This window comes from Gracilinanus agilis, chromosome 2, assembly GCF_016433145.1.
Source record: "Gracilinanus agilis isolate LMUSP501 chromosome 2, AgileGrace, whole genome shotgun sequence".
Taxonomy (NCBI): domain Eukaryota; kingdom Metazoa; phylum Chordata; class Mammalia; order Didelphimorphia; family Didelphidae; genus Gracilinanus; species Gracilinanus agilis.
In genome coordinates, this window is record NC_058131.1 from 573,102,610 (window position 1) to 573,115,942 (window position 13,333).

Consider the following 13,333-nt stretch of genomic DNA (forward strand, 5'->3'; position numbering starts at 1 on the left):
AAGAAAGAAAGAAAGAAAGAAAGAAAGAAAGAAAGAAAGAAAGAAAGAAAGAGAAAATTCAAAGTGGATAGTAGGAATTCATGCCATGGCCTGGACTTCTGAACTCTTCATTCTTCCCTCCTCCCTGCTTCCTTTTTACCAGATCCACCAGTACAGAAGAGCCCACCCCTGCCCCCTGCCCATGTACATGCGGAGTCAAATAGCTCCACATCCATCTGGCTTCGGTGGAAGAAGCCAGACTTCACTACAGTCAAGATTGTCAACTACACAGTTCGCTTCAGTCCTTGGGGGCTCAGGAATGCCTCCCTGGTCACTTACTACACCAGGTAAGGCAGTGCACCAGAGGAAACGCGGTGTGAGGCATTCAGGAACCTCCCACTGTCCCCTCTTTGCCTGGGGAGTGAGGATGGTTAGGGGCTACACTCAGGGCCACTCTGGTCTTTAGAACTGGGAACTTGTAGGAAAAAGAAAAGGATATGACATCGGAATTAAGCCTGGAGAGGACAGAACCCTCCTGGACTTAGTACTTGAGCATATGTAACAAAATAGGTGATATCTTCCCATACATGATACCTGCCTTTAGGGAATTCCTACCTTATAGGGGAGAGGAAGGGATAAATGGCTATCCCTTCCACATTGAGACTTTCCCTATAGCCATTTCAATATGAGAAATTAAATGGGAATTTTTTAGAGTTTTGTGGAAGCTGCAGACAACATACAGCAGATGACACAGAAAAGACTAGAAACTCGGAAATGCATACCTAACCCAAAATGTATAATAAGGTACCATAAATAAAAGAAAAATCAGACTTTTTCTCTAGTATGAAGGAAGGGCCAAAACATTTTTCATAGATTTTCCATATTATGGGGGTGTTGTGCCCCTAACTTCTGTGATGTGGAAGGGATAATTCTACATACACCCACATATAGTGATGACAAAATTATGTTGAGAGAGGATAGGTAGGAGCATTGTATTGTTTGAGCATAAAATGGGTTGGGTTAATCTATTAGATTTTGCTAGAGGAGGTAACTTAGAGTTGAAATTTCAAGTTAGAAAATGGATACAAGGGGCAAGCTTATACGACTCCATAAAAAGAGAATCAGGCCTGTAGATAAGAGGTCCTGGGTTCAAATGTGGCCTCAGACATTTCCTAACTGTGGGATTCTGGGCAACAAGTCATTTAGCCCTTCCCATTCTTTTGCCTTAGAACCAATACATATTATTGATTCCTTCTTTTTTTTTTTAACTTATACCTTCTATAATAAATACTGTGCATTGGTTCTAAAGTAGAAGAGCAATGCAAGGGCTAGGCTTTGGGGGGGGGGGCCAAGTGACTTCCTTGCTTAGGGTCACACAGTTAGGAGGTATCTGAGGCCACATTTGAACCCAAGGACCATCCGTCTTTATGCCTCTCAACCCACTGAGTCCCCTAGCTCCCCGCCATAGTATTCTAAGTTGGAAAGTAAGGGTTTAAAGAAAAGAAAATGGATACAAATTTGAATTATCCAGGGCCCCAGCCCTCTGGTTATGACTTGATTTAATAGGGTTAAAGGATCTTTGAGCAAAGCTAAGTGCTTCTGGAAGCCTCTATAAATGTGCCCCACCTCAGAGAGGAGAGTGGGGGACTGGTGGGACAGACCCAAGCAATGGGGGATGCTGGGAAGGGGAGGGCTGGCTTCAAATTCAGGGCTCTGTTGGTTTCTTGCCCTGACAGCTCTGGCGAGGACATCCTCATTGGTGGGCTGAAGCCATTTACCAAATATGAGTTTGCGGTGCAATCTCACGGGGTGGGCGTGGATGGCCCATTTGGTTCCGTGGTGGAACGTTCTACTCTGCCTGACAGTGAGTGACTCTGTAACTGCCTTCCTCATCCCCTTCACACCCTCGAAGTGCCTCTTCTCCTCTGTTCAGGGCCTGACTCAGCCACCTTAAGATTCTTCCTCTAATGAGGATTTATTTTGTAGTAGAAAGAGCTCCCTGGCCTTGGAGTCAGTTCTACTCTTGACCTGCCCACCTACTAACTCATCTAATTCAATTATGGAAAATCACTTACTCTCCCTGAGCCTTGCTTTTATCACCTGTAAAATGGGAGTGATAATCTTTGCCTGCCTCACAGGACTGTTAGGAAGATCAAATAGAAAAAGGGAACAGACAAATTTTTGTAGATGATTTCTACAGCCACATCTTTCAGTCAACCAAAAGGTGAAAAAGATAGTGTTTACTGTTTGTGGATTACTTTTAAAAATGTAACCTAAAAAACAAAGTAGTAGCTCTTTCTCTAGGTCCTTTTCTGTGCAAGATTTCACCAATATGTTAAGATCATTCAAGATTCCTTGACAGATATAAACATAAAAGATTGTTTTGTACAGTGAATTCTCTGATTATTAACATACAACAGAACATGAAACAGTGAGACATATTTTCAATTCAATAAACATTTAGCAAGTGCCTACTATGTGCCAGGCATTGTGCTGAGAAATGGCGTTACAGATATGGAAAAAGAGGAGGAACTTTCAAGGAGCTTATGATCAAATGGAATAAGACAACACACAAAAGTAACAGGGAAATTCTGGGGTAGGGGGTGGTGGGGGAAAAGAGCCAAGGGGCACCTGGAAGGATCATGTCGTTCTGTGGAGCTGAAACCAAGCAGAGCTGCTGCTGAAGAATGGAGTTCCCAGGAAGGTTGTCTACACTCTGGTAAGGAAGCTTCATCCTAGTCAAAGATATTCATCATTGTCACGAATGAGATCTGTCGCAGAATCCAAGTTGAAGAAAAATTTCTTATGTATGGAGAAATCTTCCAGATGCTTCTTTTTGTTTATAGCATTGAATCAAGACATCTGGAATATTGCAGAGTCTTCCTGGATGAGATCCATAACCATTCAAAAAAGTTTGGCCTGAGCATCCACATAGGAAAAACCAAATGAATGAAGATGCCAATTGTTCATCTTATGATATACATTTAGATAAATAGAGCTCTTCAGTCAAAAATCTACATATAGTGATATCTTGGACAAAATATATGGAGATATATAAATATATCTCATATGCAGATACATGTGGGGGTGTATACACACACACACACACACACACACAGATGTGTATATCTTGGACCAACAGGACAAATAGATGGTTGGGCCCAGGATCAAATGAAATGGGGAGAAGAGACTAAATTACCTTTGAGAAATTTCAAAGCTCCTTGGATAACCCCAAACTTCCCCAAAACAAGAGTCCATATTTTAATACCAATAGTCTAGTTCATTTTTTTTTATTTTTTTAAACCCTTAACTTCTATGTATTGGCTTATAGGTGGAAGAGTGGTAAGGGTGGGCAATGGGGGTCAAGTGACTTGCCCAGGGTCACACAGCTGGGAAGTGTCTGAGGCCGGACTTGAACCTAGGACCTCCTGTCTCTAGGCCTGACTCTCAATCCACTGAGCTACCCAGCTGCCCTCTCTAGTTCATTTTTTAAATGTCTTCAAGACATGGAACACATCAGTCTCCAAAGAATTCAAATAGAAGATTACTAAGAGAGCAATAGAAAGACAAATGGTGAATGGGAGCTTAACATATAGCAAATAAGGAACTTTGAAGAAGAACTAAAGAAAAGATGCCATGTGTGAAGGGAAAAGGTGGGCTGGATATTTGATAAGAGCAGGATAGTACATATGCACCACTAGTTTTGAAGAAGAGTTCTAGGACATTAGGTGGGCCCTTGGCAGTGAAATTATTGGAAGATGTGAGCAAGAATTGAATAGGATGGACAGGGATGGATGGATTTGCTGTCTGCATACTAAAGGAAAGATCCAAATTAAGGAGATCACAAATGTATTGCAGCTTCTTCCAGAGATGTTATTTATCTGTGAATTATGGGACATCACCATCTCTAAAGAAGAAAAATTGTGGATGACCCAAAGGTCAATAGAAAGACAAATGGTGGGTATAAGTGGCTCCAGCATATTTTTAGTAGTGAGTCTTGAACACTAACAGTAATGTGAAATATGTCATCTAGGAAATATATGATCAGAAAATGAGATGGGCCAGTCATTTATCAAAGGTGAAGAATAACAGATGCTACATTGGTGCCTAGGAAATATTTTAAAAGGAACTAAAGGAAGACATGATGTTACTGTGAAAAAAGAAGTTAAGAAGTTGGAGTTAAGGACCTGGATCCAAATTCTTGCTTTTCCATTTACTGCCTCTTGACCTCAAGCAATTTTCTTAACCTTTCTGGTCTTCAGTTTTCTTATCTATAAAATGAAGGAACTAAATTACATCAACGGTAAGGACTCTTCAACCTCACCATTAGGATTTACTTTTTCCCATGATCTGTCTCCAACATACCACATAAACTCCCCTGTGGAGGATAATGGAAATATACCAATTGGCAGGCACATATTAGGGACCTACTAAGTGCTAGGCATGGTGCTAAGTGTTGGGGCTACAAATGCAAACCCCAAAGATGGGGCAGGAATGGGCAAATGAGAACAGTTTGTTCAAACAGTTATGAGGAACGATGGACAAAGGCATCAAGATGCACTTAGAGCTTGGTCAGACAGTGAAGAAGCTACTGTCATCCCTGGCCATTGCCAGTCATTCCAACTAAAATCCATTGGATTTTAATGACACTCTGGAAGAGAGAATGAGACTTGACAGCTTTGTGCAGCTCTGCCTCAATTAAATTCATTTCAAAAGCAAGTCAAATCATCACCCTATCATGGCACTGGTCCTTTTTAAAAAATGAAGGGTGAACAACAACTTTATTTAGGACTTGCTCAGAAAGTCCTTTAGCAGATTTTAAACTTCTAAATTTTAATAACAGGTTGAAAACATGACAGAATCAATCTATAAATGTCATTTAAAGGCAAAATGAATTTTCTAAGCACAGCTGATAGGGCGGGACCCAGGGAACTCCCAGATGAGGAAATTTCTTCTAACACTGCATGTTACCTACCTTTTCTGCAGCATATAGTCTTAGGGGGGGAAAAACCCTTACCTTCTGTCTTAGTATCAATTCTAAGACAGAAAAGTCATAAAAGGTAGTGAATATGAATTAAGCAACTTGCCCAGGGTCACACAGCTAGTATCATATAGTCTTAAAAGAGTTGGAGGCAGCTGGATGGTTTAGTGGATTGAGAGCCAGACCTAGAGACGGGAGGTACTGGGTTCAAATTTGGCCTCAGACACTTCCTAGCTGTGTGACCCTGGGCAAGTCCCTTAACCTCCATTGCCTAGCCCTTACTGCTCTTCTGCCTAAGAACCAACACTTAGTATCGATTCTAAGACAGAAGGTAAGGGATTTTTTTAAAAAAGAGTTGCCTAGAGTAATTAGAGGTTAAGTGATTTGTCCTACAAGTACATATTAGTGGTTAGCCTTGAACCCAGGTCTTTCTGACTTTGTGGTCAGCTCTTTATCTAGTAGACCAAGATGCCTGCCTTTGTTGCATAGCTAATGTGGGCCTCAGTTCTGCTGAAGGTTTTTTGTTTGTTGATCACTGGATAGAAAATAAGTTATGCTGTGTATGGTGTGATTTGGCTTTCCAAAACTTCAATAAATGTGAGTCTTGGTGTCATGTACAGAGGATCTCTATGATCGCTATACCCTTATGTAAGTAATAAGTTTTATTATTTGGAAAGGGCAGAAGGACTTTATGGAAACTCTGCTTTCCAAAGTACTTTGACAGACATCATCCTTATCGAAACCCAGTGAGGCCATTATCATACCTATTTTATAGGTAGGGAAATTCAGTCCCAGTGAAATGAATCTAAAGATTACCCAATAAGTTAGTTAACAGAGTCAGGATTAAAAAGAATTCAAGTCACATAATTCCAAGCCATTACTATTTCCACCATAATATACCATATATCCCCAAACCCTTATCTCTTGTCCCAGACTCTGTAAGGTCCCTAACAATACCTCTGTCCCATTCCCTTCATGATCTGTTTGGTTCTCAGCATCCCCTTCCTCTTGCTTAATGCTGTCCCGCTTTGGTTCTTAGCATCCCCTTCCTCTTGGTGTAATGCCATCCTCCTTTGGTTCTCAGCATCCCCCCTCCTCTTGCTTTAATTCCACCCCCTTTGGTTCTTAGCATCCCCTTCCTCTTGCTTTAATGCCATCCTTTGGTTCTTAGTATCCCCTTCCTCTTGCTTTAATGCCATCCCCCTTTGGTTCTCAGCATTCCCCCTCCTCTTGCCTTAATTCCACCCCCCTTTGGTTCTTAGCATCCCTCTCCTCTTGCTTTAATGCCATTTCCTCTTCAATGTCTGAGCCTTAGTGACTCTCCCCCTGACGGCTTTTCCCTTCTCACTTTACCCAGGGCCCTCAACCCCTCCTTCTGACCTCCGCCTTAGCCCTCTCACCCCATCTACAGTTCGACTTCGCTGGTGTCCGCCAGTGGAGCCCAATGGAGTGATCGTGGAGTATCTGATCCTGTACAGCTCCAACCACTCAAAGCCTGACCACCTGTGGACCCTGCTCACCACAGATGGTGAGTGTGACTGGGCCCTCTGAGCCATCAGAGACTTCTCAGGCAGCTGCAAGCTGTGCTGTGTCTTCCATCTTCCTCCTAGACAGGACCCAATGATGTTGCATCTTTAGAGAACTCCCCAGCTCATTCTAGAATTTAGGAAATTCTTTTTGCTGTTTAACCAAAGTCTGTCTTCTTACTGTTGATTTAGTTAGGAGTGAGATCCTGGTGGGAGGCTGATTCAAACCTCTCCCTGTATGTCAGAGGCAGAGCAGCTGCCTGTTGCCTTTGGCCAGGAGGTTGGTTGGTGGGAGTGAGACGGGGGATTGGGGAAAAGTAGGAGAGCTCTTCAAGAGGCTTCTCGGCTTCTCTCCATGACCATCCCCATTCACCACCTGCCAACGTGACTCTCTCTGCTTTTCATACTCCCCTAGGAAACATCTTTAGTGTTGAGGTTCATGGGCTGGAAAGTGACACTAGGTATTTCTTCAAGATGGGGGCACGGACAGAGGTGGGACCGGGGCCCTTCTCTGGTCTGCAGGATGTGCTCACTCTGCAGGAGAAGCTTTCAGGTATGCATCGGGGGAAGAGGAGAGAACACATACAGGAGGGCTCCAGAGGAAGCGGGGAGGGGTATCCAGGAGGAACCTGAGACCTTTACCGTTCAGGATCTAGTTCTGAAGTCATAGAAGACTCGAACGAGTGGCCATCTCCTCCCCACATCCCCAAAGGTCCTTTTGGCCAGCCCCTATGTTGAGACAAGCTTGACCTTGAGTCATTTTAGGCAGTTCTGGTTTCATGAAGACGTTGGTTGGGTCAAGAGACCTGTTTAGTCTGGAGGTTTGGGGATTCAGCTCTATTTTGTAGGGAAACTGAATTTAATTAAGAGTCTGATTCGGTTGGGGATGGGGGTGGGATTTAAATTTGTTTAGGAGCCTGGATTGGAGGGAAGATCGATTTTATTAGAAAACTGTTTGGTGGTGGTGGTGGTGGTGGTGGTGTGATATGACTTCATCAGGAGTCGAGTTTGGTCTGACAGGGGAGGGGAGGGCAATTGCTTCCCTGGCAGATTGATTTAGAATATTTTCCAGAAACAGAATCTTCTGAATGTCTTGGGAATGCCAAGAGTCTTGTAGTAGGCAAGGGCTGGGTTAAGGACCCTTCCAACATGCAGTACCTACTTGGCACATTGTTGCCCATGTCTGTATATTAAGGATATGTGCTGGGTCTTCCTGTGGGAGGCATATGAACCCGCAGGACATCTTAAATACTTGGAACTATGTGTAGTATGTGATACTGTTGATTGTCCATATTGTCTTTCTCTCTTTCTCTCACTTCTTCCAGATGTCCTGGACGTGCACTCGGTCACAGGCATCATTGTTGGTGTCTGCCTGGGCCTGCTCTGCCTCCTGGCCTGCATGTGTGCTGGCCTCCGAAACAACTCCCACAGGTGAGGGAGGGATAGGGAATGAGGGGTGCAAATCAGGGATTTTTCAGCCTTTTTTCACCTCCTCTATGAAACATAACCCTGAACTGTGGTAGTGGGCCAACAAGCATGCATTGTGCTAAACACTGGGGATACAAATAAAATGTTAAAAAAAAATACTGGGGGCAGCTGTATAGCTCAGTGGATTGAGAGCCAGGCCTAGAGATGGGAGGTCGTGGGTTCAAATCTGGCCTCAGACACTTCCTAGCTGGGTGACTGTGGGCAAGTCACTTGACCCCCATTGCCTAGCCCTTACCACTCTTCTGCTTTTGAACCAATTGTTTCTAAGGTAGAAGGTAAGGTTTATAAAAAATTAAAATTAATTAAAATATAGTTCGTGCCCTCAAGAAGTTGTATTCTAATGGAGAAAGTGGAAGTAGCTTAGAGATAGATTCCCTTATAAATGGGAGTATGGTGTGTTTGGAGATATCTCTAACCCTTGAAATGATGCCAAGGAGTGAAACCATGGCCTCCCTCCAAATGGCCCCTGGGCACCCCCATCCAAGAACAGACAATGGGGCTGGAGGAACCGTTAGTGAAGAGTATAAAATGGAATATGGGATTTGGAAGAATCCACTATTTCTTTTAAGGGTGTCTCCCAGAATTTCTTTGGTCATTTCCCTCCTCACCTCATTCCATCCGTCTTCACTGTCACTAGTCTCTTTATCCCACAGCCTTCTTTGGTGGGGAGGGTCTTAATGACATTCTGATATTACTCTCCATAGGATGCAACTGATAAGCGCTGATGAAGGAAGCTTTCCCCTTCCTTTCTCCTCTTTATCATCTTGGATCCAAGCTTAGAGAAAGAGAAAGGGCTAGTAGAAATAGGAAAAGTTGTTATTATATGTTTCCAATTTGAATAATTTCCTTAGATACAAAGAAGCCTAGTAAAGACAGCCCTGCCTAGCCCTTCCTCTTTTTGCTGTACTGAGTCAATGAGATATTTCCCCTTGCCAGTGAAGATAGGCGTGAAAAAGAGTCAGTTTTTCCTTCTTCCCAGATTTTGGGCTTAATCTGAAATTAGAGGAATAGGGATCAAGTCTAAGGCATTTTCTTTTTTTCCATTTTTTCTTTAATAAGTTTATTATTTACTTTTAACATTTTTAAAATTCTGAATTCAAATTCTCTCCCTCCCTCGACCAGTTCCTCCAGTATCCACTGAGAAAGCAAGCAAAGTGTTATCAGTTATACATATGAAATCATGCAAGGCATATTTCCACTTTAGTAAAGCAATTTCTTTATCTAAGACAGACTCGACTGCATCCTTCTCTCAAGCATCCCTCACCTCGCCCCAGTCAGGGTCAGGAGATAGGGCGTTCCAGGATAAGTAGGAAAGAGATGCTTCTTCCAAGTGGACCTGTTAACCCAGACTGACCATAGGATCATAGATTTAGACCTAGAAGGGGATTTAAAGGTTATTGAGTTCATTTTAGAGATGAGGAAACTGAGACTGAGAGATTAAGTGACTTTCCTAGAGTCACACAGAGAGTAAGTGTCTTAAGGCAGAATTCAAACTCAAGTCTTCCTGACCCTTATCCATCACTCTGTCTCCTACTCCACAATGGCAGAGTCTGTTCTTTGTCTTTGAACCTGTCCAGGTGTTGGGACAATGATTTTCTGTTTAGAATAGATAATTGCTGAGGACTCTTTCAATTGAGAAATTCTGTCGCTCTGCTCTATGATGAGTTTCTACAGAAGATGGACAAAATGAGAGAAATTAAAACAGATGGGAATTCATGGCCAAGTGATAAATAAGAGTTAATTCAGGAGTCATTCTGGAGATTTAGGACCCATTTGGGCATTCCCCAATGTCAATGGCTTCTGCTAGATTTCTTCAAGATTCTTCCCCCATCTCCCACCCCAAGCATACCTCTGATTCCTTTGCCTTTTTCTCCACCTCTCTTTCTGTACAGGGAATCGCTCCCTGGTCTGGCCTCTCCCACTGCTGAGAACCCTAGGCTTTACTCCCGAGCCCAGCTGGGTCCACCTGGCCCACCTGCTGCCCATGAGCTGGAGTCCCTCGTATGTCCTCATCCTCGACTCCAGGATGGATCGCTCTCTCCTTTCCCAGACCTCGACGAGGGAGCCGAAGTACACAGCCTCATGGGGGGTGGCGTTGAAGGTCGAGGCCACACCAAGAGAAAGGTGATGTTTGGGGACCCTGGTCCACAACCCCAGGCTGACCTCTGTAATTTGGTGGCTTCCTACATGTCAGTTCTCTGCTAGGACACCAGGGGGTGGCAGAGTATAGCTTGTGTCAAGTGATGGCTTCCTTCTTCTCTGGACCAAATGTCAATGGGGGAAGGGAGAGCAGATGGACCACCATCCCTCTGGCCAATTTGGTTCTCACGGAGGGGGAGGGCTCCATATAGACACCACAGGTGACCCTTGGTGACCAAGACCCGGCTCAAAAAAGCTACAGTGACCTCCAAGGTCAACCTCCTCCCCAAGTAGATCTCAGTATCTCCTGCTGGCCCTTCCTTTTTACTCTTCCCAATTCATTCCCTTTCAGGCAGTGGGCACATCTAAAACAGAATCAGTAGTAAAATGGGATAAACCAAAAGCAGATCCTGATCATTCACCCAAACCTCCTTCCTTCCCCCATACTTGGTGATTCACTTGCCGTGCTTCATCTCCATTTTAGACTCTGGAGACTTAACCAGATGCCTTTTCCAATGTAAAACAGATCCTTCTCCTTTCCTGTCCTGTCCCTACACACATAGAGATACTGACCCCTGCCCTAAGGTCCTTCCCAGTAGAGCCATCTCTAACATCTTTCCCATTGGGAAAGAGGTAGTCAGTTAACTAGATCTCCTGTCTTTATCCTCTGGGTCTTGGGGGCCTTTACGAAAGGACATCATCTTTCACCTAGAAATCTCATGGTTCAGGTTCCTGCCCCCCAGCAGAATCTAGCTTTGACTTTGGACACTGACTGGTCCTTTATCCTTTGCCTGCAGGTCACATGGGCTCAGTCAGGAGGACTGAGCTGGTCAGGAACCTGGGCTGGATGTGGGACCCCTCAGACAGGTACTAACCCTGCTCTGACCCAGGCCCTGCTGCCCCCTGCCGGAGCAGGGCAGACTCTGCTACTGCAGGCCCTGATGTATGATGCCATGATGGTTAGTGTGTGTGGAGAAGTGGGAGTGGGGAGGGTTTGGGTCCAGCATTTGGCGGGTGGGAACAGCCTTCATCAGGTATACCTATTCATTCTTCTTTGGGATAAATGAGGTATCCCATTAGCTAGAGCTGCTTTCTAGAAGTATATGGGAGATTCCAGGAATCTTCACCTGGAAATGAATGAAGGTGGAGAAGGGTATATGAATGTTTAGACACTAGTTCTGGGGGATTTGGGTTTTATCCAAGGTTGGGATTCATCTCTTTGTACCTACTTGGGTTTTACCAACCTTCATTGGTCAGTGTCTTATAAAGGGACATGAACCACCAGATTGATTTCAGAACCATATGGGAATCTCACAATCTCAGATCTGCCCACTGTGGTTCTAGAGCTTCTCCAATTTAGGGGATTGGGACAACTGGATGCCCATCACCTGGTCTTTTGCCTATTTGATGCATATCAGAATAATTCTCGTGTATATAACACATTCAGATTTATAATGAGAAGTCAGAGTGGAGTAGTGGAAAGAACCCTGGATTTGGAGTCAGAGCACTGGAGCTGTGTTCTACTATTTAGCATCTATATGACCTTGGTCAAGTGTCTAAATCTTTTTGGCCTTCATTTTTCCCATCTGTAAAATGAGAAAGTTGGATTAGATGACCCTTAAAATTCCTAGATCTTATGATCCTAGAAAGACAATGAGCTAGGGGGCAGCCGGATGGCTCTGTGAGTCAAGTCGAGAGTCGAGAGTCCTGGGTTCAAATATGTCCTCAGATTTTCTTAGCCATGTGACCCTGGGCAAGTCACCTAACCCAGATTGCCTAGTTCTTCTTAGTGTTATTTAGGAAAGATTTAAAACAAATTTAAGACAGTGAGCTTTTCTCGCTATTCTGTAAAATAGGTTATTGTGCTCATTTTACAGATGAAAAAAGCAATTCAGAGAGGTTGTCTTCAGTCTGTAGCTAGTTTCAAATCTGTGGCTGTAAGTCATGTTCTTTCCACTACAGTGAGCTGCCTTTCTATGTGTAGTGAATTGCAGTTCTGTGTATCTCACAGAGTCTGATGATTACTATGAGTTCCTCCCAGATGTGATGGTTGTTCATTGTCCCTCCCCCAAATCAGGGGTGTGACAACCATTCAATTATCCTTCCACTCCTAGGTGTGGAAGTCACTTGGTGTTCTTCTCAGTGTTTTTGAATTTTATATTCTGTGCTCTTTGTCCCTACCAGAGTGATGGAAGAAAGAAACCACTTTCAGCCTGCAGGAACCAAGTGGAGGCTGATGTTATTGTCCACTCTGACTTCTCAGCCTCTGAAGGGCACCATGGTCCTGAGCTCTATGGCCCAGAGCCTAGGGACCCCACACCCCCTAGGTCTCCAGCCTCCCCCTCCAATAGCAGTGAGCTGGGGCTGGAAGCAGACTGGCCAAGCGGAGACCTAGGAGGAGATGAGCTGGAAGCCACTGGACAAGGGCTGGACAGACAGACTCACCATCCAGAGGCAGCTAGTGTCCAGGGCCTCTGCAATGGCTTTCCTCAGCGGGGAGAAGCTCCGGAGAAGGTGGCCACTGAGCACACTGACACCTACAGGGGTGGTCAGCTGATAAAGGGATCCCCCACCCTTTCTGGACAACCAGATGGTCTTCAGGGTGGTTCTTCTGGTCTCCTCTCATCCACTACAACCCAAAGTCTCTGGCCCTGACTGGCAAAGCTTGGCACCCATATGGTCTGAATCATGTGAAACCGCGTTTGCATTTGTGCACATGGATGTGTGTACCTTCTCACTAAGCCATGTGGAGACCTTCCTGGGACCCTTGGGAGGAGCCAGTAGGTGCCCTGGAGTAGTTAGATCCCACATCCTAGGAGTCTACTCTTCCCAAAGTGCCTCACTTCTCTTAGGCAGTCACTCCTTCCTGCCCCTTCAGAAATAGGCTCCTTTCCACATTATCATCCATGTGCTTCTGTAGACCCACACAGTTGGTTAGTGGGTCAGGAGAAAGAGTGATGTGTTTGCTGGGGAATCACGGCCATCTTCTGCCACATGCTTTGCTCAGTGCTTATGAGAATGAGAAGTAAATGGGTTAGTAGATAATATTCTTTCTAGGACAGTCTCCGGGAACATTTCCTGTTGCTGTGGCCTGCCAACCTTTCCATGATTCCACATCCTTTATTACACACTCTGAGAGTGTCTCTAACACCCTGTCTTAGCGAGACAGTGCCACCCCTAGACTGCCTCCCTCTCTGGCTGGGGGGAGGTAACTCCAAGT

General features: G+C 44.5%; 1 protein-coding gene across 1 annotated transcript in view; it reads left to right on the top strand.

Annotated features, from left to right (window-relative positions):
• Positions 1 to 12,768, top strand: part of IGDCC4 (immunoglobulin superfamily DCC subclass member 4) — a 33,407-nt gene extending 20,639 nt beyond the window's left edge. Inside the window, exons 6-13 of the mRNA XM_044660116.1 lie at positions 143 to 326; positions 1,716 to 1,843; positions 6,318 to 6,488; positions 6,902 to 7,039; positions 7,812 to 7,917; positions 9,867 to 10,098; positions 10,911 to 11,072; positions 12,298 to 12,768. Of these exons, the coding sequence (XP_044516051.1) occupies positions 143 to 326; positions 1,716 to 1,843; positions 6,318 to 6,488; positions 6,902 to 7,039; positions 7,812 to 7,917; positions 9,867 to 10,098; positions 10,911 to 11,072; positions 12,298 to 12,768 (1,592 nt within the window). The remainder of the gene's footprint in view (positions 1 to 142; positions 327 to 1,715; positions 1,844 to 6,317; positions 6,489 to 6,901; positions 7,040 to 7,811; positions 7,918 to 9,866; positions 10,099 to 10,910; positions 11,073 to 12,297) is intronic.
• The last annotated feature ends 565 nt before the right edge of the window (positions 12,769 to 13,333 follow it).